Genomic DNA, 25,788 nt, shown 5'->3' with positions numbered 1-25,788 from the left:
GGAAGCTTACAAGGTTTTCTTTATAACTTCCCACCAGAGATCATTCACCCTGCCTTAACCAGACAAAATAACACAAGTCGGGGGAGCTGGTTAGATCAGGATTTCTTTTTATTCCTTGTTGGTTTAAAATGGCTAATCAGAATAAAAAATAAAAGGGCCTCTGTCTAGAGGCTGGGGTCTCCCCTATTTAGAGGTTAGAACCCAGGTACCCCCACTACCCAGCACCATACTGAGGTGGGCTGAGGGGTAACCCCCAAGGGACAATTGGAGGGGCCTAGGCCTGCCACTCCTTCTCTCTATCCCGTTTTTGGCATGTGATGAAAAATATTGCTTTTTGGATTCATCTCTCCCGGCCTTGGATTTAAAAATAATGTGAACCATGTGAGTTGGGGGAAGGCTCTGAGGGGACTAGAGAGGCCCACCCTAATCCCTCTCCCCCAAGAAGGGGGAGGTTATCCAATATTGTTTCTGGAGCTCAGCCAAGCTCTCTTCCTGATCTCCCCACCACCACCGAAGTCATGGGGCTGTGACCCCTTTCTTGGGGAAGCTAAGTGCCAATGAACCTAGAAAACTAACTCTCCTCTCCAAGTCCTTCCCTCCTCTGACCAAGACCCCAGACTCGCCTCTCCAGAGCTTTCTTTCCTGATCACTACGCACCCACACCAGGGGGTACACTTTCCTCAGTTGGTAACTGGGACAAAAGAGAGGGAACCACTGGGAAAAGGAAGACTTTGATGGATGTCCCCGCTGCTTTCCTGCTGGTCTGCGGAATGGGAAGAGTAAGATACCCCTCCTTCTACATATCCCTCCCTCATTTTCCCATCCCAGGATAGATATAGAATTTCTTTGATATTTATAATATATATATATGTATATATATATATATATATATATGTACACACACACCTGGTAACGCAGAGAGGAAAAAAATAGAATCCGTAACAATAATAAAAAAAATTATTTCTGGTTTAAAAATGATCTGGTTCCCTCCAGAGCGAGCAATTGCACAAATGTCCACTGAGTCTGGTCCAGGGGTTAAGGAGGGGGAAGGTCTTAAAAGGTGAAGGGGGTTGCTACCCCAGTCTCAGGGCCCCAACTCTCCGACTCCCCAACCCCGCTGCATTTTATGAAACGCTCCTCATCCTCTTGGAATCGGTGGTTTAAAAAAATGTCCATGCAGGGGAAGGGAGCCCCTTGAGGAAAGGAAGGTGGCCACCTGGGGCCCTTTGGTGTAGGCGCAGAGGCGTGGGGGGAAGGGAGGTGCCGAAGGCTCACACAGAAATCTCATAGGTGGTACCACCCACCCCTGACACCTTCTTGACTCCGCCCCTTGTGGGGCTGCTGAGAGGTTGCTGGCCTGGGCCAGGGGAAGCTGAGCCTATACTCTTGGGCTGCCCATTTGATTTGCTGTAGGCGGTCTTGAGCTGTACTTCATCTCTGGGAAGAGAAAGAGATAGGCGTCAGGAAGTGGGACACAAACACAGAAAAGGGACAGTTTTAAAGGTTATGAGAACAAACTGACATACTTTTTTTTTTTCTACATATATACTTTCTTACCCAAACATTCCCACCTATTTCACTGCCCTGCTTAAAACAAACCTGATGCCCTATCTCCGCTCTTTATTCCTTCTCTGCAACAGCAGCTATCTTAAATACAGACTCTCAGGCAAATACGTACATTTTGGGAAGACAGGATTAAGACAAAAGTATGAATCTTTAGGCTCTTAACAGGAATAGCCAGGAAGGCAGCTGGAGTGAGTGAAAGGAGCTTATCTACAAGCAGCCACCTCTGAGTTCATGTGCACCCAAGGGAAGTCATGCTATCTTCTGTAGGACCCTATGCTAATTTTAAGTCCACTGAGTTTCAAGATGGACGTACATACTTACTTGGGTGTCAGTAATGGCTGCAAGGCTACTTCCTCTGCCTCAGAGACACCAGCTGGGGCTTTTTGGCTGCTGTAAGACATAGATCGGCCCAGGTACGGGGCAGTTGGGCCTGGTTCGGGGGAACCTAGTCCCCGGCCCCTTAGCCCATCTGGCTTGCCAAAACGGGGGGCAGCTGGGCGTCCCAGTGGAGTCTTGACCAAGGGCGATCTCTTTGAATCATCTGAGGAGGAACTAGTACGAGGGGCATGGCCTGAGCCCGGTGTTGACTGAATGCCTGAGTCCCCCAAGCCTGGTTCTTCCTCACGGCCTGGGAGTGGGGGTGACTGGCGTAGCAGCTTCTCTCGTTCCTGGAGGGAGGCCACAATATGGCGCGACAGATTGTCGTACCGGACTGGTGAGGGCTCTCGGTGTGTTGGGCCGGTTGGCACCAAACGTGGGTGCCTCTCGGCTTCCCGTTGCTGGGCCAGCCGGGCTGACAGGAAGGGAGAGGTGTAGCCTAAAGGTGGGTCTGGCTCAGGCCCTGCCTGCACTGACTCAAAATCAGGGCTGTCTGAAGGAGTAAGCAGGCTGTCATAAGATAGGCTTCCATTGCGTGTCTGGTTGGCCAGGCTCTTATAGGAGGTGGAGGTTGTGCCCTCTGAACGAATGGATTGCAACTGGCCCAACTCAAAGCCAGTGCCCTGGGCTGACTTGAGGCTGGAGGAGCGTGAGCCACTGGATAGTGGATCAAAGTGAAAGCTTTTGCCAAAGGTGGGAGAACGAAAACTCTCTGGCTCCAAGCTGGGCTCTGAGCGGTAGCTGGGATGGCGGCTGCTCTCTGCAATTGAGGTTGGCTCCTTCAAGCTGTCTCCACGACTCAACTGAGGGAAAAAATAAAGCATGTTCTTAGTGCTCCTCCTCTTGTGACAGATGCTGGGCCCCAGAGCCCAAGCACTCAGTCAAAACCGGTATTTGGCATGTGCCGCCAATATGCTTAGAACTCTCACATGCATTCATTCTCTTATTCAACACCTAAAGCAAACCCACAAGTTGGAACAAATAGTATCTCACTTTAGAATGCAAAAAAGGAGGCTTAAAGAGGTTAATTAACTCGCCCATGATGGGTTTTGAACTCAGTTATGATGCTGTGATCAGTGCTTTTACCTAGTACGCTACGTTACCCCCTCTGATGAAGGACGCACTGTCAAGGAGATTCAATCCCATTAATGCCAACAGTCAGTAAAATGTCTTTGGTTTTTTTGCCCCTTCCCTTTGCCTCTTCCTTCCTTTCTCTGATATTCTTTTTCCCAGAACAGCTGACACACATCACAACCCTCCTTCCTATAGAGTGCTCAGTACCTTGGCGCTGGAGGAATGAGGCATGGCAGCTGATGTACTGCTGCTACTGTAGCCCGGCCGATACTTGTACATGGTAGGTGTGGGAGGGCTGTCCTTGCCCAGGAGGCTGCTATCTGCAGGAAAAAAGGCCCGGAGACACCACTTTATAAGCTGTTCTCTTAATCTGGGCAGAGTTCCTTAAAATGCAGAGGGACAACAAGGTAGGAACAGATATACCAGCAACAGAAAGGTCCCAGGAACATGATTTGGCTGCAGTCAAGACTACAGACTCATACAGGCCCAGAACTCAGAGTGAGAAAATGTGCCAAACACATCTAGGATGTTTGCTGGTCTATCTAAACACTGATAGTTCCCTCCCCACAAAAGTCCACTCCACTGCCACTAGCTAAGTGCCCTCCCCCCAGCTGTCCAAAGTGGCTCACAGCCCACCTGCTGGGTATTCTCAGGCACACTGTGAGGAGCACCTCCCAAGCCCTGCCTGCCTGTCTTCTCCACAGCACACAGGAATCTTGCTCCTGCCACTGCTCTTACCCTCATTAGCAGCCAGGGTGAGGTGCGTCCGTAGCCCTGTGTAACGGCTCAGGTCTGGCTTCGGAGGAGGTGGAGGTTCAGCATCTGCAGACTGGCTCTCCGTGACCTCCAAGCTCCCCTTAGACTAAGTAAATGAGGGAAAATCAGATTTGGAGAACTGGGGGTAAGGACAACTGAAAGTATTAAACTGCTGTGAGAGGGATGCTGGGGCAACAATTATGTATTTCTAAACTGGGGCTAGAAGATAAGAGAGCCATTCAGGGGATGACAACAGATGAAAGTTTTCAACAAGGATTTAATCCTGTCACTTATTTGTTCATTTCCACCAACAATTTGTTGAGCTCCTATCATCTGCAAGCTGCTATATTAAATCCTGTGAAGACATGAAAATGAACGGACTCAGCTTCTACTGTCAGTGGACCTACAATCTAATGGAAAAAAGAAGATACGGACTTAAGCAATTAAAATAAAATTTTTTAAAGTAACTCCACACTAAACACAGGACTTCCAACTCACAACCCCGTGGTCAGGAGTCGTACACTCTACCAACTCAGCCAGCCAGGCACCCCTACACTTAAGTAATTTTTAACACAAGTTATCAGAAATTGAGAAACACCGTAAGGGCAATGTCAACTGAAAGCAAGTTTCCATCCCTTTGCTGTGAAAGTCCCCAAGTTACCTCCTTTTTACTTCCCTACATTCCTCACCTTGCTTCTCCTCAGCTCTCCCTGGATGCCATTGTCCATGATCTTCACAGTTATCTGCCCATCTGACACTTCTGGTCGGAGGAAGGGAGGTCTGATGACAATTGTCTTCTCTTTCTTTGGTCTCCCCAAATACCTGAGTGTCAAGAGTGAGAGGGCTTTCCTTCATTCATTCTAAAATATCTAGTGGCTGCCTATCTTGTGTAAAGCATTTTTACAGATACAAGAACAGTCTGACCAAGACCATGGAAACATCACTGAATTGATTTCTTAGATTCCCTGAAGAACTGCACCAAGACAAGGCAGATCCCTAGCTCAAGCCACTCTAGGGTAAATCAACTCTCAAAGGAGAGTAACCATAAGACCTGAAGAATACTAAGTGAATTCAGGGGGTCCACTAAAGGATACCATAGCTCTCCCTTACAGGCACTTTCCGGTCTTTAAGAACCCTCCCTAAACAGCAGTCTCCCATCCAACCCCCGCCCCCCCTGCATACTAGAACAAGCTCAAAGACTAATATTTTGACCCAAAGTGAACACCCGACCAATGGGCTGGGCGTACCTGGGTGCTGGAGAACTGCAGAGCACACGGCTGACATTGTTACAGCAGCCATTGGTGAAGGGGTTCACACCGCCTCGGAATTTACCCGTAACCTAGAAGAAGGAAAAACGAGCCACATCAGTCAGATGATGGACCTTGACCTCCAAAGGCCAAAACACAAATTGATAACCAATTATTGTGCACCCACTATTTGGGAAATACAAAAATGAGTAAAACACAACTCCATCTTCAAGAAGCTTATGGTCGTTGGGATCCCTGGGTGGCTCAGCAGTTTGTTTGTTTGTTTGTTTGTTTATTTTATGATAGTCACAGAGAGAGAGAGAGAGAGAGAGGCAGAGACATAGGCAGACGGAGAAGCAGGCTCCATGCACCGGGGGGGGGGGGGAGCCCGACGTGGGACTCGATCCCGGGTCTCCAGGATCGCACCCTGAGCCAAAGGCAGGCGCCAAACCGCTGCGCCACCCAGGGATCCCGGCTCAGCAGTTTAGTGCCTGCCTTCGGCTCAGGGCGTGATCCTGGAGTCCTGGGATCAAGTCGCACAACAGGCTCTCTGTGTGGAGCCTGCTTCTCCCTCTGCCTGTGTCTCTTTCCCTCCCTCCGTCCCTCCCTCTCGAATAAATAAATATAATGTTTAAAAAAAGAAAAAAAGAAGCAGCTTATAATCGTGATGCTTAATTAAGAATGGGAACTCCAAAGTCAGGGCCTTGAGTTCAAATCCTAGGGCCACTTCATGGTAGCTATCTGATCCTGCACATCAGTGTTCTCATGTGGAATGGAGATACACATCTCTCTCAATATTTAAAACTAAGATGATACACATAATAGGAAGCAGGTAAGGTCAGCTTTATTATAAGCACAAAAATAAGCCTTTCCCTTTAAGTGGCTCTATGAGTTTTCTGAGGGCTGGCCCAGGTCTACTATTGTTTCTAGACACTTGGAGCTCAAACCATCCAGTATACAGTGAGCATTCTGCAAATGTCCGTTAACTAAGAAACGGTTCTGTTCTCATACTTTCATAAGAAGCACGGATACTTCATCATGAAAATTGTTCATCAGGGGCAGCCCGGGTTGCTCAGCAGTTTAACGCCACCTTCAGCCCAGGGCCTGATTCAGGAGACCCAGGATTGAGTCCCACGTCAGGCTCCCTGCATGGAGCCTGCTTCTCCCTCTGCCTGTGTCTTTGATTCTCTCTGTGTCTCTCATGAATAAATGAGTAAAATCTTTAAAAAAAAAAAAAGAAAAGAAAAAAAGAAAAGTATTCATCAGGCATCCATCTGTGGAAGCACTCCACTACACTCATCAGAGGGCGAAAATTCGCATGCCCAGAGCTACAGGGGTCCTCCATCACTTCTCCCCATACCTGTTCATTGGTTGTGCGGCCCCTAGCCACCAGCACCACATGAAATCCCGTGAGGCCAGCTACAGGGATGAAGAATAAGCCAGCCACACACATCACTGCCATTCTAAAGCCAAAGAATCAAGGAGAACAGAGCAGCATGATCTCACCATCCCCGTCCCCTACAAGAGCCACCTTCCCTTTGACCCTCTGCTACCACAGCGCTCGACTTTCCTCCTCCTCCCCACTCCCAAGTCCACAACCCACAGAAGGATACGTGACAGCCGTGCGGACCCCTGAGAGTTCCTCCATGTGGTAGAGGACATAAAGGAGGCCAAAGCCAAACACACCCATGATGTGCGCTGTCAGAGAGAGGAGGAAGAGGAAGAAATAGCGGTAGTTCCGGCGACCGATACAGTTGTTCACCCACGGGCAGTGATGATCAAACTCCTACGGGCAAAAGAGAAACAAAGAGAAGCATCCTTGGACCACAGCCCTGCATCACTTGTGTCAAGAAGGGGACCAAATGTCAGAACTGAAGGGATGTTTTCAGTAATAAGCAATCATGTTCACCGTTTAGTTCCAAATTAACAACAGACTCAGGCACTTTAATCTTGCAAGGGAAGATCTTCTAGAGGCTGATCAAAGGCCAAGGCCCCCTCTCAGAGTTTATCCAATATAACTAAGGAACTCTGAAAGGGACGAATATCAGAGGCTTTGCAAAACATCAAGATTCATGAGAAAAAGAGGCCTAGAAGGAAAGCCTGGCAGGCAACTGCTTACAGCTAAGTAAAAACTGATTGAGGAAAAAGGGTTAAAAAATAAAAGAGGATGCAGAAGAACAAGCAGGGAGAGAAATATAGCTGCAAGATCTGAATGCAACAGCACGATATAGAGGATGCAAGAGATAACACAACAAGTCCAGGACAAATCACCAGAAAGATGAGTCAGGAAGGCTAGAGTTGGGAAAGCCTATTCTCACTTAGAGTCCCTCCTATAACAGAAGAATATTTATGCTCTACCTCTCATGTTTACATCATTGATGTTAACACTCATGGACAGAGCTAGAACACAGTCCAGATAGTCAGCCAAGGGTATACTGTACCCAAGGCCCAGAACACAGAGCATTCAATTCTTATTCAATGGGTAGGAAGATTACCCAGATTAGGCATGCATGACTCCCCTAGTTGGGGTTCTTACCTCCACACAGTTGTCACAGACACTGCAGTGGGAACATCGAGGAGGACGGTAGAAACGGCAGGTGGCACACCACTTCATGCGTACCTGGATGCCCTTAATCTCCACTGTTTTATAAAGGGGAGCTCGGAAGTCATCTTCCTTGTCTTCATCCTCCTCAGCTGTAGCGAGGAAAACTCAATTAAAATACAACTATGCCAGACCTGTACTAGGCACAAAGGATGCAGTGATATTTAAAATACAGCAGTACAGCCACTTAAAAAAATTAAAAAACAAATAAATAAATAATTAAAATAAAATAAAATAAAATAAAATAAAATAAAATAATAAAATAAAATAAAATAAAATAAAATAAAATAAAATAAAATAAAATAAAATAAAATAAAATAAATAAAGCTACTGCCTTCGAGGAATTCAGTCTACTGGGGAAGAGAGAACAGGAACTAGTAACTAATACTGTGAGATCAGCTCTACATACAACAACACTATGGGAACACACTGGCAATGAGGTTCAAGAGAATATGACTCAGAGATAGCTCTGATACGGGTATGCTGACACTTGGTTTTATATACTATGAATGTATTTTTAAAGAAATAATTTACATATCAAAGCACATATATAATGAGCTTGCATAATAGTTCAACATCTACAAGTACACAAAAACTATAGCAATCCAAGAGAAGAACTAACAGCAACCTTTCCTTCCGTGCACAAACCCCTTCCCTAGGAGAGGATCTTCCCCAACTCTATTAATTCCCTATATATTTCAGTGTTGTTTGCTGGCTCAAGATGTTCTCCTTAACTGCATGCCCTTTCTATTTCAATTATCAAAAACTCATGATCCTACTTCAAAACTTAAAGGGCACTATTTGCCTTCTCAACTACAGTGTACAAATTTTATTTTTAGAACGTCTGGGTTGCTCAGTGGTTGAACGTCTTTTGGCTCAGGGTGTGATCCCAGGGTCCTGGAATCGAGTCCCATATTGGGCTCCTTGCAGGGAGCCTGCTTCTCCCTCTGCCTGTGTCTCTGCCTCTCTCTCTCTCTCTCTCATGAATAAATAAATAAAATCTTCAGGGATTTAAAAAAAAAAAAAGTTTTCTTTTAAAGGAAAAAAATTACAGTGCTACTTATTTTAAAATTTCTGATCTCTCCACACCACTATCTACCAGAAGTGAGCACTTTCTCTTCTATATGGTTCTTTACTCTTACAACTTAGCCCAGCATAGGATATTTAGTCATATAAATGTCTTCCCTTTCTTTATAGACTGAGCTATTTGAAAACAAGGAACTTTAAAAAAATTATCCCAAATGACCACAGTAATGCCTTCCATATAGATCAATAAATATTTAATATATAAACATTAAAAGCTCATTAAAATAGCCCTCCTTGAAAAAAATAAATAAATAAAATAGCCCTCCTTGGCTTGAGGGACTCCACGTTCCTTTGGTTCAACTAATCTTTCAGACAGAAGCCACAAATAAAATTAATTAATTAAAAAAAAAAAAAGAAGTTACAAATAAAGCACAGTGATACAGGCTTTGTGAATACAATGATCTCAGGAAAACCTCATTTCTCCAAAGTTGCCATCCCTATCCACACCTCACTCTTAGAAGTTACCTTCACGTCTAAGAGAAATACTAGTTATCACCAACAACCCTTATCAACTTCTCTCTACCTCTAAGGACAGTTCTGACCCTCACCTCTTCTGCTAGAACAGTTTGCTTCTTCTGCAAGCTTAACCCCTCCGACATGCAAGGGAATGTATGTCCTCCCTCTAGCAGGTAACTCTTCAGCCAATGCTGGTCAGATCTGACCTTGGTTCTTTCCTCATCTTCTTCTACTTTCCCTAGACAATCTTACTCCTGTTGCTTCAAACACCACATGGCTGAAGCCTCTGAGTCCAAGGTCTCTGAGTCTGACTCCTGATGGTCACTGGGCAACTGTACCTGAATGATCCACACTACCTCAAGTTCAGTGTGTCTAACAGGCTATCTTCCTTCCAAACCTGTTCAACATTCCTGTAACCCCTATCTTGGTTTCTAAAAATCAGCATCCAACTTATTTCCCAATTAGGCGCCTTGAGATTACCCAAAACAATCCCTTCACTCTCTCGTTCTCCCCCAATAAACATATGGTCGTGAAGAAATCTGTTGAGTCTACTGAAAAAAAAAAAAAAATCTCTAAATCCAGCCTTGAATTCAAGTTCTCATCTGGTTTACATTATTGCAATAGCCTCCCAAAAGGTATCTGTACATTCCTACAAGAATGATTTTTGTAAAGGAAATCTGATCCTGTGATTCCTCCAGTTAAAGATCTCTTGCTGTCCAAAGGAAGAAATGTAATCTATTTAATTTAGTACATAAAGTCTTCCACAATTTGGCTGTTTACCTCCTACTCCTTCTGGCCCGACCATGAGCTTTATCTTCCACCCCACTGAGCTCAGCACTAGTGGCATGTACTGCTTCCTCGGCCTAGAATGTGCTTCCCTACCATCCTCCACTCAAAGTTTTTCCTGTGTCCTCCTTGCAGCATTTCCCCAATTTAACGGGGGTAGATATAAGCACACCCTTTTATATGGTCTCACAGAACCTCGTTCATGCCTCCACTACAGTTCACACCACACTATTATAACTGTCTAATTCATCTTAGATTATCTTTGCCCAACCCATATGCTCAAAATGAATCTCTGCTCAATGAGCAACTGAAAATCAAAAAGTTGACCCAAAGTGAATTAAGAGGACTAGAAGTTATGACACCTATTCTGGAGGACTCTGACCTGCTTTTCATCATCAGACTATAGACATATCCGACAACCCCCAGAGTCCTAAGGCCCAGAATTAAATGCATATGTCCAAAAACCATTATATTTGAAAGGTAGTTGAGGAGTGTCCAAGAGAGGAGAAGGAGCTCTTACCTCGAGGGAAAATCCCTGGGTCCATGAAGGTGGCCATGCTGAAGTTGGCCAGCACAAAGAGAAAAACAATCGCATTGTAGATGGGCACTGCAGGTGACACACAGAGGCTTAGTCCTGGACAGCTGCACAGATAACAAAGAAAATGAGGGGCTGCCCCTAACATTTGGGACACCGACCATATAAAAATCTGAAAGTTTCAGTCCCCATACCTATAAATTACGTGTATTTCATCTCTGCTGTCTCAAATGATCTTCATCCTTCCCAACAATTGGGTCTAGTTTGCCCACAGAAATGCTCATTTTAGATCAAGGTACGAGACTCAGAATCTCTCCTACCATAACCCCTTGTACTGAGGTCTGTGTTCTTCAGTTTCATTCTTCCCCTGTGGCTCTTTCCACATTTTAGAATCTGTCCTTATCTCTTTTTAGCCAGGCATAAGAGCTAGGGACTGAGTGTGTAATTGACGCCAGCTACATTCCCCTCTCTTGCGCAGCCCGAGGCTGCTGGATCTCGGCCATGCCCCACTGACCTGTACACTGGCGCAGAGCATGGGATACCACCTGCCTCTCTGGCTCCCCTTCCCTCTTTCCAGCTGGCTTTCAACCACTCTCCACTGCCTAAAATTTCTTCACTGCATCAGATATTCCTGGGAGTTTTTATTCAACAAAAAGCTGGTTCTCAAGGCGGACAGGAGGCCCACACACTGATATGTATGAATATCAAGACACAGAACTAGATCTCTTGAGGTCTATAAATGAGGCAGACGAGTAGCAGAGAGGAAAATAGGAGGGAGCAAATCAAATCAGCCCTAAATCCTACAGGAAAAAAGAAACTGGCCAAACATATTCAATATTCCACAGGGTCCAAATCAAGATATGCTTTAGGTAACTTTTCTCTGACCCCCCTCCCCCCAAAAAAGCAGGGGGTGTTCTAGTCGAGGATTAAGCTCAGTTTCTCTCAAGTTATAAGTCTAAGTAGGAATGCTATAAGAACTCTTTTCTTTCTGATTTCCTGGGAGCTGGAAGTTTCAAAACACCTGACGTGCTGGTCACTTTGTTGGTACTATCAAATGCCCGCTCTCCTATCTCAGCTCACGAAGAACTTCCTCTTACAAGACAGTGGCTAAATGCCCTAATCTGCTTTGTGGCTGAGAACTTAATCTCCAGAATGAGGACAACATCTGTCCTTGTCCCCTTTATCTAAACCAGCCAGTAGTAAAGGAAGAGTTCATTGAAAGAAAGAAAGAAGTGGCCAGGAGAATAACACAACAAATGAGTCTGGAAAATGAATCCACAGTAGTCCTGGATTCTGTTGAGAGAGATCTGTCTCCATCAAAACAAAAAGCACAGCCCTGAACAAGTGATTCAGGACAATTCACAGGAATTGAGCTCCTTAATCAGATATAAACTAGTAAGAGACAAGAACGACCGTCATAAAGCATCTCATGAGTCTTTACCACCTCCATCTATTTATTCAAATTCTATTTAGTCACTCATTAAAAAAAAAAAGTAAGTAAGTAAATATTTATTGCACAGGCTTTTTAGATAGTAAATATCAATTAACTCTTTGCTTCCCTTGGTAGGTGAGTACGTAATTGGAAACAAAATAAGCGAGGTAGGCACTGATTTTAAAGGAAAACAGACCCTCAGTCCCAGGTCTAGTTTTACGCTATCCAGGCCTCCCACAGAAGCCTCTGCCTCTGGGGGTTATCTGCTTCAGAAAAGATGTTCCCATACTCTGGCAGGGTTTGGGGTAGAATACAAGCAAGAAGAGTCCTCATACAGCCCCACCCAGAGGCTGACCTCCCAGGCTCCTTAGGAGGGAGGGACAGAAACTGAAAACCAGTCATCCAGGTCAGAGCCCCTCCCTAGCACTTAGCTGTCGCTTCGATTTCCGCCAGGGGAAGAGGAGAAAGGGTGACTCACTTGACTCCTACAGCCTGGGAAGATAATTAGAAGGGAAAAAGAAATTAAATCCTTAGAACACTGAGATGCCCATGATTTAAAAACCTCATTCCTAGAACTGACGACTGTAGCTACCATGGCCTCTTGAGCTTCTGACACACTAAAGGTTCCTCGATCCCTGAGGGGAACTAAGATGAGAGAATGAGATGTCAGCCCCTTGAAGGCCCAGATGGCAGTCTTTCTGACCCCATTTTTTCCTTCAGTTTCTGCATTTCCAAATGAAGAAAATCACCCAACTTCTTGGGTAGGCTGCCACCCACCCATCCTTGTATAATGAACGTCACCCCTGCAATCTCCCCCACCCCGAGATTTTAAAGTAATCTCTACACCCACCGTGGGGCTTGAATGCTCGACCCTGAGATCAAAAGTTGCATGTTTCACCAACTGAGTGAGCCAGGAGCCCCACTCCTGTAACCTTCTTGGTATCGACTCATCCCAGCTGAAGTCTGTAATCCTACAATCCAGTTCTAGAATCTGTTGTCAAAATAAAGCTACCCTCACAGTAGCAGCATCTAGAAATGATGCAAATGGGGCACCAGGTTGGCTCAGTGGTTGAGAGTCTGCCTTTGGCTCAGGTAGTGATCCTGGGGTCCTGGGAATGAGTCCCGCATCAGGCTCCCTGCAGGGAGCCTGCTTCTCCCTCTGCCTATGTCTCTGCCTGTCTCTCATGAATAAAATATTTAAAAAAATAGAAATGATGCAAACAACTCCATTTCCCAGGCAGCATCTGCCCCTTGACTGAAATCTAGGACCCACTACTTCTAGACTTCATACTAGCTAAGGGAACACCCCACCAAGGAGAGACATGAAGGAGCAGAGCCCGTCCCTGCCACATCCCATATTCTACTACTTGGCTCCAGGGGAGGCTTGCTGTTGCTTTAGTACTTTGCCAAATTCCTAGGTGACCACTCCAAGTAGCCTGTCTGAATCTGTTGCCTTTGATGAAAGGAGATGAGGCCTGGGCTGAGGAGGAGCTGTTAGGGCTGGTCCTCAGCCTATGGCAATAATCACAGAGCTCCAAAGCACAGGGAGTGGCTATAGCCCAGAAGGCTGGCTGACTCACTGATGAGACTCCCAGACCTATACCAACCCAGGAAGAACAGGTTCTTCTGCCCACCCATCTAGCACTCCCGTTTCAGAGAGTGGGTTTCAATACCCACACTCCTGGGGCACCTGGCTGGCTCTGTTGGAAAAGCATGAACTCTTGATCTCAGGCTGGTGAGTTCAAGCCCCATGCTGGGCGTGGAGATGACTTTAAAAAAGAAATAAACTTTTAAAAATGGTTAAGTTGTTGGTAAGAAAAAGTAGGAGTCATGAAACTTTGGATCTTACTCCTGTCTCAATCAATACTTCGCTACGTAGCCTTAGGTAATCTACAGCAAACTCTCCAATTTTGTTACTTTAGCTTCATAATACAGATAGAAGAATGAGGGGGAGAACATCTAAAAAGATCCTCAAATTCTCTTTAAACCAGCTGGCTTGGGCAGCCCCAGTGGCGCAGCAGTTTAGTGCTGCCTGCAGCCCAGGGTGTGATCCTGGGGACCCGGGATCGAGTCCCGTGTCAAGCTTCCTGCATGGAGCCTGCTTCTCCCTCTGCCTGTGTCTCTGCCTGCCTCTCTCTCTCTCTCTCTATAAATAAATAAATAAATCTTTAAAAAAATAAATAAACCAGCTGGCTTAATACTGAGCATTCACCGGTTCAAAGGCACGCCCCCTCCAACACATTACTATCACCATCATCAATTATCACTCCAGTTCCACATCATCCCTAATTCCACTTCCCCTATGTGAGGTACTAGAAACTCAAGAACACTTAAAACAGAGGTGCTAAGCTCCTAAAGAATAAGTCTAAGCTTTCCGCCCATGCCTAGCACATATTTTGACTCTATAGCTAGTATTCCTTGTTGATGAGGCCAGGATGGAATGAAAAGCCCACTTCCTGCCCCTGGGGATCCGCAAGATTCCATGCAAAAACAATTCTTCCCCTCTTAGGTGGGTAAATTTCTCTTAAAATATTTGATTTGTCGTGTCTTATGCACTTTCAAGCAGCTGAGTGCAAGATGTAGGACTTGGGCACTTATTCCTGGATGAGAAAACAACGTGGGAAGTAAAAGGAACATCCACTGCTCAATTAATGCCCTAAATCACGAGGCTGCTCCCACTCAAATCAGGTGCTAGCACCTCTGCAGTCAAGAAAAAAAAGGACCAAAGGGAGAGGCACTGAGGTTGCCCAACTCTGTGGGTAAAAGGGTTGGGAGGAGCCAGAAGCAGAAACTGAAGAGAAGAAAAGCTCTCTCAGGGATGGGACACTGGAAAGACAATCATGGATTTCTGAACAACCCTGACTTTTAACCTTCTCATACAGGACCACTTGCAGCAGAGATTTTACCACTATGCCTCCCTACCAACTTTAGAAATAGACACACAATGAGACACTGGCTGATTTAACTCAGGGCTCAAGGAAATTTTAGGAAGGCAATAAAGTGATTTATTTCAAATGGCATTGCCGGGAGCTCTAACAAAGACTCTGGAGTCCGCAAGGAGACAAAGAGATACCAAGTGGCTGGGCCTCTACACACCAGCCTCACTTGAACCAGAGCAGCCTCTGGTCCTCTCATGTTTACACACTGGGGTTCCATATACGATCTCATTGGAAAAAGGGTCACCGTGCTCTCAGTCAACTCCCTCATTTTACAAGGAACAGACTCATAAAGGTTAACAGACTTCACCAAAATTAGTCTCCTGACCCCCAAAAGTGCTGATTCCTCTTACCTAGCACTGCCCCCAACCCCTGCCAATCACAGAAGAGGACTAAACTACGACAAATAAGGATCCAAACCCATTATCTTAAAACATCTAGGATCTAACTGGGAGGGGAAGGGTTACTTTAGCAGACACTTTCCTTCCCCAACAGAATTCCCCGTAACTCTCCCCCTTCTCCCCCTTCATTTCGGTACTCAAATTCAGTGAATGGGAGGGATCAGGGTTCTGGAGACAGGGCCTCAACTGTTGTAGTCAAGCTTCTCTACGGCAGATCACCTTTTGGTGACCAAACTCAGCTGATAATTTCTGCTTGCAGCTTACCCTACCTGCCTGGGAAACAGCAAGGATAAATTGTTCCTAATGAGTCGAAGCTTACATTCCTCCACTAATTATGCCTGCCACCTGAACGGGACTCTCCCTCCTACTTCCAATCCTCTAGGTCCCAAAGTCATTCCCACTTGGGACTCAAGACTGATGTAAGAACAGACCGTTATAGCCTGGTGAAAAGAGCAAGAGGATGACAGAATAGTTACAGATTTGAGGCCCCAAACAGGAGTTGGTTCAACGAGAGCCTTCCTCTGGGGCTCCTGGCTGGCTTAGTCGGTAAAGTATATGACTCAAGAAATCTTGGAGTTCTGGGTTCTAACTTCAGAACCCGCGTTTGGTGTAGTGATTACTTAAAAATAAAATCTTAAACAAACAAAACAAAGAGAGACTTCCTCTTGTCTCTCTACTTGAAACCAGAAATTCTTTTTTAGGTTGTATGTAGTTTTAAACAGGAGTGGGAGATCCCTGGGTGGCTCAGAGGTTTGGCGCCTGCCTTTGGCCCAGGGCACGATCCTGGAGACCCGGGATCGAGTCCCACGTCGGGCTCCCGGTGCATGGAGCCTGCTTCTCCCTCTGCCTGTGTCTCTACCTCTCTCTCTCTATCTGTGTGTGACTATCATAAATAAATAAAAATTAAAAAAAAAAAAAAAAACAGGAGTGGCGGATGGGGATTTCTCCACGGAATGAACCTCAAAGGGATATAACCTGGGAGGGAACAGTTTCTGACAACAGTGGCAGCTCAGCTCAGATATACGATTAGAGAGTAACTATTGTGGTCAGCTGGAAAAGAAAAGATGAGCACTTCACAGGTACCAAGAGCTAAGAGATAAACAGGGCGTTTGTCTCCATGCAGTGGGTAGGGGAGCCCCTAGGAGGGAAAAAGCCCAGAAACTGGTCCTGCGGAAACTGCCAGGGAAAACTCTAGCTGTGAATGAAGTCTCTTCTAGCTTTGGATTAGAGGCAGTAATTCCGAAGTCCATTGTTGTCCTCCAAAATTCTTTTCCCTGGGGCTGAGAGTCCACGGAATAAGGGGGGCCCCTATTTTTCTGGCACCAGGGAATGACAAAGTAGGTTAAATAGCTTCAACTATCAGTGGAGAAAATGCCTATGTCAGGACAACTCTTTGTGGCAAAACTGGTATAACCAGCCAAGCACTTCAATGGCTTCAGATTAACAAAATAGGAACAACGACTCTGCCTGCCGTATCTCAAGAACAGATGGGATGGAAGAGAGCCGGCTCTGTCAGCCCCTGGATTTCCTAGCTTCCCAAAGGCCTTGCGTTTTGAAGTAAAACAGGCCGTCCCCCTCAATCAAGCAGCCTAAGGGTGTCGACCTGGTCTTGCAACACCCTTCTGACACAGCACCCTCAACCCCCAGGGACAGGGAAGATCCCATATATGGAAGATCCCTTATGTCCCTTGGTTAAAATACTGATTCTAGGGGCGCCTGGCTGGCTCAGTCAGTGGATCATGTGACTCCATCTCAGGGTCGTGAGTTCAAGCCCCACATGGGGTGTAGAGATTAAACATTAAAAAAATCTTAAAAAAAAAAAAAAAAGCTGATTCTATTTATAAACCACAATAGCAGAAACCAAAACAAGACTAAGACTGAAGACTCACATCTCCTTATTGATAGTCAATATGTGAAGGACAGAACACTAAACACACTGAATTTAAGTAAGAGAAAGAAACTATACGGGGAGGGGATCCCCTGGGTGGCTCAGCAGTTTAGCATCTGCCTTCAGCCCAGGCTGTGATCCTGGAGTCCCGGGATTGAGTCCCACATCGGGCACCCTGCATGGAGCCTGCTTCTCCCTCTGCCTGTGTCTCTGCCTCTGTGTGTGTGTGTCTCATGAATAAATAAATAAAATCTTAAAAAAAAAAAAAAACTATAAGGGAAAGTCAGATAAAGAAGAGTATAGCAGAGTAGGGCTGCTTTAGATCCTTGAGGGACTCGACAGGCATGCTCAGGCTGGAGAGCCTGGGGCCAAAGAATCCATGACCTCTCCCCTCTAGAGGTAAAAAGAAGGATGATGTTCATACCTAAGATAAGAAATCCATTTTTTCCCTTGTTTAAAAACTAAACAGAAAAAATCATTACTCTGTTGACTCTATTGGCCAAACAATCCAAATCTTTTAGAATTCCTTCTGACATCTGCAGCTCAATTTAGGAGGGTAAGGGAGAGGAGTTTCCTCCTCTCCTCAGATTTAATATCTGTTCTCAGGTTTCTCCCCATAACAGTAACTGCCCCCTCCCCAGCAGTTCCTGCTTCATTCACCTTCAGTGGGTCCAAACAGCTTATATTCCCTGCCACTTTCATCCATTTCCTTCCTCTTCCCAGCAACCTCCCCTTGCTCTACACAGCACCTCACAATTAGGTGTGAGCCTGAAATCACAGCAAAGTGAACTCCCCAGAAAATCTAGCATGCTCTGTTCCAAGAGCTATGACTAGAACACTAACTCGGTGACTCGACAGTTTAAGGTTCAGAAGCCTGCTACATGTTAATTCATAAAATAAACAGGTAACGGCGAAGAGGTAGGCCAGGTGGTCAACAGCTAAAATACTGAGGGAAGAGGAAAGATAAATCAGTCTCCTCCAGATGAACAAAGTCTGACTATCCTAAGCAGGAAACCTTTCAATGCCAACTGCTTTTCCTAACAGGACCAGGGAGGAATTACTGCCATGCCTTTAGCAGGAAGAGATGTGAAGGCAGCCTGCCAGGACTCTTCCTAAATAAAACCTGCCCTTTCCCAGTGGCCTTCACTGGTCCAGGCTTCGGCTATGAGAGTGCAGAGAAAACCATCTGAGCAACAGGAAAAGCCCAGCTGTCTCCTTGGTCTATCTTCTAAATCAATTCTGCAATTCTCCAGTCTGCTCAGCTTCAGACATCCTGAGGAAAAGCCATTACCATCTAAAAAACCTCTCCTCTAGTCTAGTTCTCTCACAGAACCAATTGCTTAAGCTGCTTCAAGCCTCTCTAATGGTTTCCTCCTACTTCCTTCCTAGTTCACAATCATCTCATGATGGAGAGCTGGGTAGGAAAACACAAAGACATTTGTAATTCCCAAGGAAGGGAGAGGATTCAGTACAGTAAAATTTATAACACGACAAGATAGGCCTTTTCTCCCTCTGCTTACCATGTCATTGAGATTTGCTGTTGCCTCTATCAGACATCAAGACGCCCAGGCACGTGGCAAGTAACTAGCAAAACTCAGGAGTCAAATACCTCCAAGTCCCATGAGCCGCCACCACCACCCCCACCAACACCACCCCCCCCCCCACCAACCCACCCAATACCACCACTGGGAAAAAACTCACGTAAAGGCAAAGAAAAGGGTCGTGGCTCCCACTAAGAAGATGGCGGCTGCTGAGACCGGAACATACTTGCTGGGCTTGAATCTCTTTCCAGACTCTGCGGGCATGTTGGAGCTCTGATGGGAGGTCTGCCCTGCCGCATAGCCCAGGCCCACACAGCGGCAGAACAGACAAGAAAATGGGACGAGGGAAACACCGGAGAAGAATACAGAAGGAAACCAGGGAAACAGAAATTTAAAATTATCACCCTTCCCCCTCCCAAAGAAAACCAAAGGTCAAAAGGTCTCAAATGAAGAAAAGCACATGGGAGGGGGAAAGGTGATTCCAAATGATGAATAACCACCTCCCCAGAACAAGGCAAGACGGAGAGATTAAGAAGCACAACTTGTACAGTTTAAAAACTGGAGACAAAGTAGGCTGTACACATGCAAATGGCTGCAGGTGGACACCATGGGCCAGCAGACAGATCAGGGAATAGCTCATGGATGGAGGCAAGTCTTCGAAGGGCACAAAAGGGAGAATGTCAGGGTAGGGGAGAACACGTCAGGCAAGGAAAGGTTCTTCGGAGGAGACACTCGAACACCTCCACGACTACCACACTCCACCAGGTATGAGCTGCACGGAAAAGAGGTGCGCCCTGTGTTTCTATTTTAATCCAAAAGGGAACCAGAGGCCCTCTCCAGTTTTAAAGAGAAGCTGTATTTACTGCAGTCCTTGTCCCTTTGAGGCAGTTTTCTCAATGCCACCACTCCCACACCTTGACTTCAGGGCTTGTTGTCTGGCAATGGTGGTTTAATTTTATTTATTTTCTCTTGATGGCTAAAGCTGGGCAGCAGCTGTTACAAGGTTCAGTTGTAAATCCTTTTCTTCCAAAGGGGAGGGAAAACAAAGAGAGAGAGAGAGAATAGGAGCAAGCCTGTCTTCAATCTCTTCTTGTTATTCCCAAGCCCTTTAAGGGCTCCGTTTCCAATCGAGTTCATGCAAAACTAAAGGGAAATGTAAAATCCCTGTAGCCATGTTCTTCCCAATGCGCAAAAATAAGATGAAGAAATCAACTCCACTCAAGGATAGTTCTACAAGGGTACTGTGGATGAAAGCAAAGTTCCAAAGAGGTCCCTGTTTCCAGGTTAGTCAATGTCTTTGATCTTTCTTCTTCAGTCTTGGGCTTTCTAGATGCAGAATTCAACTGGGTTACAGTGCTTCACCTGGGGGGGAAAAACACAAATATCTCTATCAGATAAATTCTTTCAGAGAATGTCTTAAGACCATCAAGGACAACACCCCACAGGCTACTCTGTTTAAAAAATGCCTTTTTATGCCATACACTTCACGTAAGTACACATAGGAAAGGATTCTGGGGCAGCTCTGGTGGCTCAGCGGTTTGGCGCCTGCCTTTGGCCCAGAGCGCGACCCTGGAGTCCCGGGATTGAGTCACGCATTGGGCTCCCTGCATGGAGCCTGCTCCTCCCTCTGCCTGTGTCTCTGCTTCTCTCTCTCTCTCTCTCTCTCTCTCTCTCTCTCTCTGTGCCTCATGAATGAATGAATGAATGAATAAACAAATAAATAAATAAATGTTTAAAGATTTATTTATTCGTGACAGACGGGGGTGGGAGTGGGGGTGGGGAGGGGGCGCGACTCAATCCCGGGACTCCAGGATCGCGCTCTGGGCCAAAGGCAGGCGCCAAACCGCTGAGCCACCCAGGGATCCCCAATAAATAAAAATCTTTTTAAAAAATTAAAACAAAAAAAAGAATTCTGAATTGGGAGTACAACGGATTCAGAATCCTTCACCCTTCTAAGTGCTGTTCATACTGGAAAGAGAAGAACGTGGCTTCACCTAGCCTGAGGTTATCAAAGAACAAGCTCTTTTTTTAAAACATTTTATTTATTTATTTATGAGAGACAGAGAGAGAGGCAGAGACACAGGCAGAGGGAAAAGCAGGCTCCATGCAGGGAGCCGGACATGGGACTCGATCCCGGGACTCCAGGATCAGGCCCTGGGGTGAAGGCGGCGCTAAACCGCTGAGCCACCCGGGCTGCCCAAGAACAAGCTCTTATAAGGGGTGCATCATACCTGACACAAATGGGCAGTAACAAATACCATGAATATCAAAACCTAAAAACAAACAACAGCACAACAGAAAAGGACAGTCCTAGAAAACATACTTCTCTTTGAACAAAAAAGTATTTATTGCAACAATGAAAAAAGTAACCTCAAAATTAGGACAGTATATCTCATTTCCCTTCTGTGTATGTCTCGGTCTCTTATCTCTCTATGCTTTTTTAGTTATAACCCTGAAGAGGCAGAAGCTGAGTTTCGGGTCTGCTGGAATAATCCATGAAAGGACCTAGCTGAGAAACGTCCTTGAACTTAAAGGTAGCTGCTCTCTCTGAGAAACTGAGTCAACCATAGGGGCTAGTCCTTTTCTTCCCCATTCAACAATGTATTCCTACATTGGCCTATCAGAAGTCAACTGAGCCCCCACACTCCCCATATGATTCAGAGTAACAATTATTTCTGTTGATGGTAGGAGCCAAATAACACCAGCACTTTGGATTTTATAGGATGCGTTTCATCTAGTGATCTCAAAGCACTTAACTCACATTATCTGGTGACACAGTCCCTTACCCCACTCCATCAAATTGAAGGCTAGAGAATGCCTGAGGCCAATCTACTTAATCACTTGAGCAGTCAGGTTAAGAACCAGAGTTCACATGCCCCTTTGCCAACACAAAGCCTTTCTACCACTTTTTCATCCACTACACTACTTGCCCAATGACTACATCTCGCAATGTGCAGACCAAAAATTTTACTCAAGTTAGAGTTTAAAAATAAAAGTTTATTTGACCCAAGCCATCCAGGATTTCTCTTAATATCAATGGCAGAAATCCATAGGTCAGGAGGTTCAGCTAGTGAAATACAAGTGTGCCCCGGAATTCATTACTTTCTCCCGTAGCATGGAAGGCAAAGGCACCTTCTTTCAAGATGCATGCCTTTCTCCTAAAAATGTTAAACAGAGTATCAGGGGGCCAAATGGCAATATTAGAATAGAGTTAACACTCAAGAGAGTACAAGAAATTGTAAAGGCCTAAAAAAAGATAAATCCCCTCTAGCCCCTGATTTTGTGATTTAACGCTGTTTCTATAGGAATCAAAGCCCAACCTGCTCAATTTGGGCCTAAGTAACTTTGTGAACAATGAGAAGGAAATTCTTGATTTGTGGACAGTACTATCAAAGTAAACTTTCCCCTCAAAACCCCTAAGAGTAGGGATCCCTGGGTGGCGCAGCGGTTTGGCGCCTGCCTTTGGCCCAGGGCGCGATCCTGGAGACCCGGGATCGAATCCCACGTCAGGCTCCCGGTGCATGGAGCCTGCTTCTCCCTCTGCCTGTGTCTCTGCCTCTCTCTCTCTCTGTGACTATCATAAATAAATAAAAATTTAAAAAAAAAAAAAAACCCTAAGAGTAGAGAAGATGGAAAGCTGCACTGCTTCGATTTTACCTAGACTGCATAATACCATTTAGACACTATATGTTATTTCAGATTATACTTTCTGACAGGAAGAAAATGACATGGGCTAATACTGCCATAGTAAGGCAGGATCATAAAAGGCCATACAGTTTGGGGAGTATGGTACTGAGAAACCCAAGAAATCAACATCTGAAGTGTTTAGGGAATACACTTTAGGACGGAGAAGACAAAAACCGAACAATGTATTGGGTATAATAAAGACACACCAAGTCTTAGCCGAAGAATGTGGTCTGGGCAGTAGGGATGAGACTGCAGGGTGAGCATGGTTCATCACAGCCAGCAGTCTGGATCCCCACCAGCAGGAGAAAGGTGTACAAGAATGTGTAGGACATATTCAGGCACAAAGTAATCGATGGAATGGAAATACATATATAGAGAACAAACTGGAAAACATACAGCGCTAAGGTCTAATACCAGTAGGTACCTTAGAGGTGTGAATGGAAATCAGCAGTACCACCCATAGCAGGAGCTCAACATTTGTGGAAATAAGTAATGTAACAGCCCAACAGAGTAAATCTGAATACAAAGTATAATCCGCGTGTCAAGATGTTGGCTGGAGTCAAGCAGAAATTTAATAAGGGTGTTATTGCATACACAAGTAGCCACGTACATGGCGATACAGTTCTTATAAGCATTAGGTGGGTATTTAAAAATGGGTGACAATGAGCATTCTGAAGAGATCTAATAGAGCACAAGGATACTGGGATAAAAAGATAGGGATGTGAAGAGAAGACCAACCTAAACAAGATGGCATTAACCAGGAAGTGAAAAATCCAACGCAAAAAAAAAAAAAAAAAAAAGGTCTGGGGTATAACACCCGATCCTACACCTCTTTCTGTAACTTTTAAGTCACTTTCTTACTTCTCATTAGCGTGTTTTCATTTGGCCAAGTGGTTTTTAAAAACGCTTTCCACCTCCCTGTCCCACGAAGGGATTCCTATAGGTGAAATATTGGCAAACGCATCCGAGCTCCGCTGGCAAAAAGTACAAAGTACTAAAAGCGCGGAGCGCCCAGCCGGTGGGGGCAGGGGAGGCAGCGGACGGGTGGGAGAGAACAGGTAACAGGGTGAAGGCTTGAGCCAAAATAAGTATCAGCAGAAGGGGGCAAGGGATCTGAAATGCGGGGAGCTGAAAGGGGAACAGCACCCCGTCTCCACCCGGGAGCTGGGGCAGGGAATCGCCGCACGGGGGAGGCAGGCTGAGACCGAGGAGGCGGAATCGGCGGCCGCAGGGCCCCCACGGAGGCTGCGGGCGACGGCAGAGCCCGGGGGCGCAGGGCCGGGGGCGGAAGGGGCGGCGGCCCGGCGCCAGGCGCGGAGGTCCCGGGCCGAGCCCCGGCGGCCGCGGAGCCCCGGCCTCTACTCGTCGTCCGTTTCCGGGGCCCACGGGTCCCGCCGCAGCTGGATGACCCGGCCCCGGGGCAGGAACGGGGCCTCAAACCACGTCCCCACTCCTCGGTCCCCCTTCCCTAGAGGTCACTCTCCCCTCCCACCTCCCTGGCCCGGCACTTCCGGTTCCGCAGGGGCCGGTGTCCCCGGCACTCACCCCCGGCGCGGTTCCCGTCGCCGCCGCCGTCGCCGCCGCCGCCTCCCGGCAGTGCCGTCCGGCCTCTGAGAGGCCGCGCGCGGCCCCCGCACGCTCCACGCCCGCCCTGCTACGCGCGCTCCCGCCTGGCGACGCTCGCCTTCGAGCCGGCGCGCGGCCGTTGCCCTCAGCGCCGGGTCTCGAGCCCTCCCAGCGCTCCCATTGGCTCCCCGTCCCGGACGCGCGCGACGTCTCGCGCGGGGCACGTTTCTCTCATTCATGCGGCTCGCGCCGCCGCGCCCGCCCCCGCTCACTCTCCCATTCACCCACAGCCCCCACCCCCACTCCGCGCTAGGGCGTGCGCGCGACCCGGCGACCGCGGCGACCTCGCGGCCTGATTGGCTGCAGGGGCGCAGCGCCGTACGCACGCGAGAGAACGAGCGCGCGCGCGCACGGCCGTCGGGGTCCTCAGGCGCCTGGGAGAGGAGGCCTGGCCTAGTGCGCAGGACTCGGAAATGGGGAAGTGGCCGGGCGACTCTTCCGTTTTCCTGCGTCCTATATTCTATCCCTACGGTATCCAAGAAGGAATGCTCGGAAGTAAAAATAGGCTTATGTGTGTGCTGGACATGCTCACGAGCGAGGAGCCACCCTCCCTCCCTCTCCAGACCCCCTCCAAGTAAGTGTGGTACGGCCCAGACAGGCTCCTGCCGCAGCCAATCAGCGGCCCGCCCCGCCGGTCCTCCTGCTCTCAGCCCCTCGGAGCATTGGCCGAGCGCTAGGCCACGAATACCTCCCTCCCCCCCATGGCGATAACTTTAAAGCAATCCGAACGGAGGAGTCTGCGGCGGAGCGAGTTCCCCGGTACCGGCGGCGTGGCGGGGTAATGGGGCGGTCTGGCTGTGGCTCCCGCGTGGAGGGGGCGCCAGGACTGCAGGGTCGTGGGGGCGAAGCTCCTGCCGGAGGCCCGCGAAGAAGAGGAAGGAGAGCGGCGCGAGACCTCAGCCCAACCGTGGAAGGAGGCGCAGGGAGTGAGCGCCCGTCTCTCCTCCCCCCCAGGCGGTGGCGGCAGCCCCCCGGAATGCCAGCGGGCTCTTGGCTTCATTCCCTTAGTTTCTCACCGCAGCACAAGGGATGGACGCCCGCTTCCCGAACCTCGCCCCGGCCGGGAACACAGGCTGGAATCCGGCTGTCCCTGGCGGGCTGCTGGCCAACTCTACTTAGATCCGAGCACCACGCTTTTGCCCTAATTAGCCCTACCCAGCTGTGAACCCAAGAGCAAGGCCGGGTGTTGTTCTCTCCTCATTTAGCCCGAGGCCATTTCTTTTCAAAGCAGCTCTGGCTATTACATAACACTCAGAAAAGTGTTCCAGCAGCCACTTCTCTGAAGCAAAGGTTGCTCACCTGCAAAGTGTGATCCTAAATCCTGCGGTCTGTCCCTGGGTTCGGTGTGAAATGTCGAAGGCTTAAACTGTGGCCTAATACTTTAGTACTAGAGAGCAAGGATAAGGGGAAAGGTCTACCTCCCAATTTTCTGGGGTCTAGTCTGGCTCCTCTGACATGGCATATGCATCAGGTTCTAGTTCACTCTTGCTAGAGATTTCAAGCCACCATTTACTGCAGAGTTCTCTTGTAATGACCAGTGTGTATTAAAAATTTTTTTAATTATTTATTCATGAGACACTCAGTGAGACAGAGACACAGGCAGAGGGAGAAGCAGGCTCCCTGCAGGGAGCCGGACGTGGGACTCGATCCCGGGACTCTAGGATCACACCCTGGGCTGACCCAACCGCTGAGCCACCCAGGCATCCCTAAATATTTTTTTATTTAGAGTTTGTGGTTTTTTTTTAATATTATTCCTGTAAGGTAGAAGCAGGCTCTATGCAGTGAGCCTGA

The 25,788-nt window shown here is 47.2% G+C and overlaps 1 protein-coding gene across 2 annotated transcripts; it reads right to left on the bottom strand.

Annotated features, from left to right (window-relative positions):
- Window positions 1–85: 85 nt before the first annotated feature.
- On the bottom strand, window positions 86–25,105 carry ZDHHC5 (zDHHC palmitoyltransferase 5). Of its 2 annotated transcripts, none has more exons than XM_026012825.2 (12): window positions 23,917–24,199; window positions 18,845–20,046; window positions 10,472–10,593; window positions 7,558–7,715; window positions 6,635–6,807; window positions 6,382–6,484; window positions 5,022–5,113; window positions 4,464–4,596; window positions 3,757–3,880; window positions 3,226–3,338; window positions 1,888–2,747; window positions 86–1,437 (listed from the first exon to the last, which is right to left on the bottom strand). In XM_026012825.2, the coding sequence occupies exons 2-12, from the start codon at window positions 18,946–18,948 to the stop codon at window positions 1,272–1,274; spliced, it is 2,148 nt and encodes a 715-aa protein (XP_025868610.1). In that variant the 5' UTR covers window positions 18,949–20,046; window positions 23,917–24,199; the 3' UTR covers window positions 86–1,271. The 2 variants fall into 2 exon arrangements, with proteins under 2 accessions (XP_025868610.1, XP_025868611.1); XM_026012826.2 differs by lacking the exon at window positions 23,917–24,199 and adding an exon at window positions 25,014–25,105 and having other exon boundaries at window positions 940–1,437.
- Between the last annotated feature and the right edge of the window lie 683 nt (window positions 25,106–25,788).

The sequence above is a fragment of the Vulpes vulpes genome, chromosome 5 (genome assembly GCF_048418805.1).
Source record: "Vulpes vulpes isolate BD-2025 chromosome 5, VulVul3, whole genome shotgun sequence".
Taxonomy (NCBI): Eukaryota; Metazoa; Chordata; class Mammalia; order Carnivora; family Canidae; genus Vulpes; species Vulpes vulpes.
This window is presented reverse-complemented; position numbering and strand designations above follow the sequence as displayed.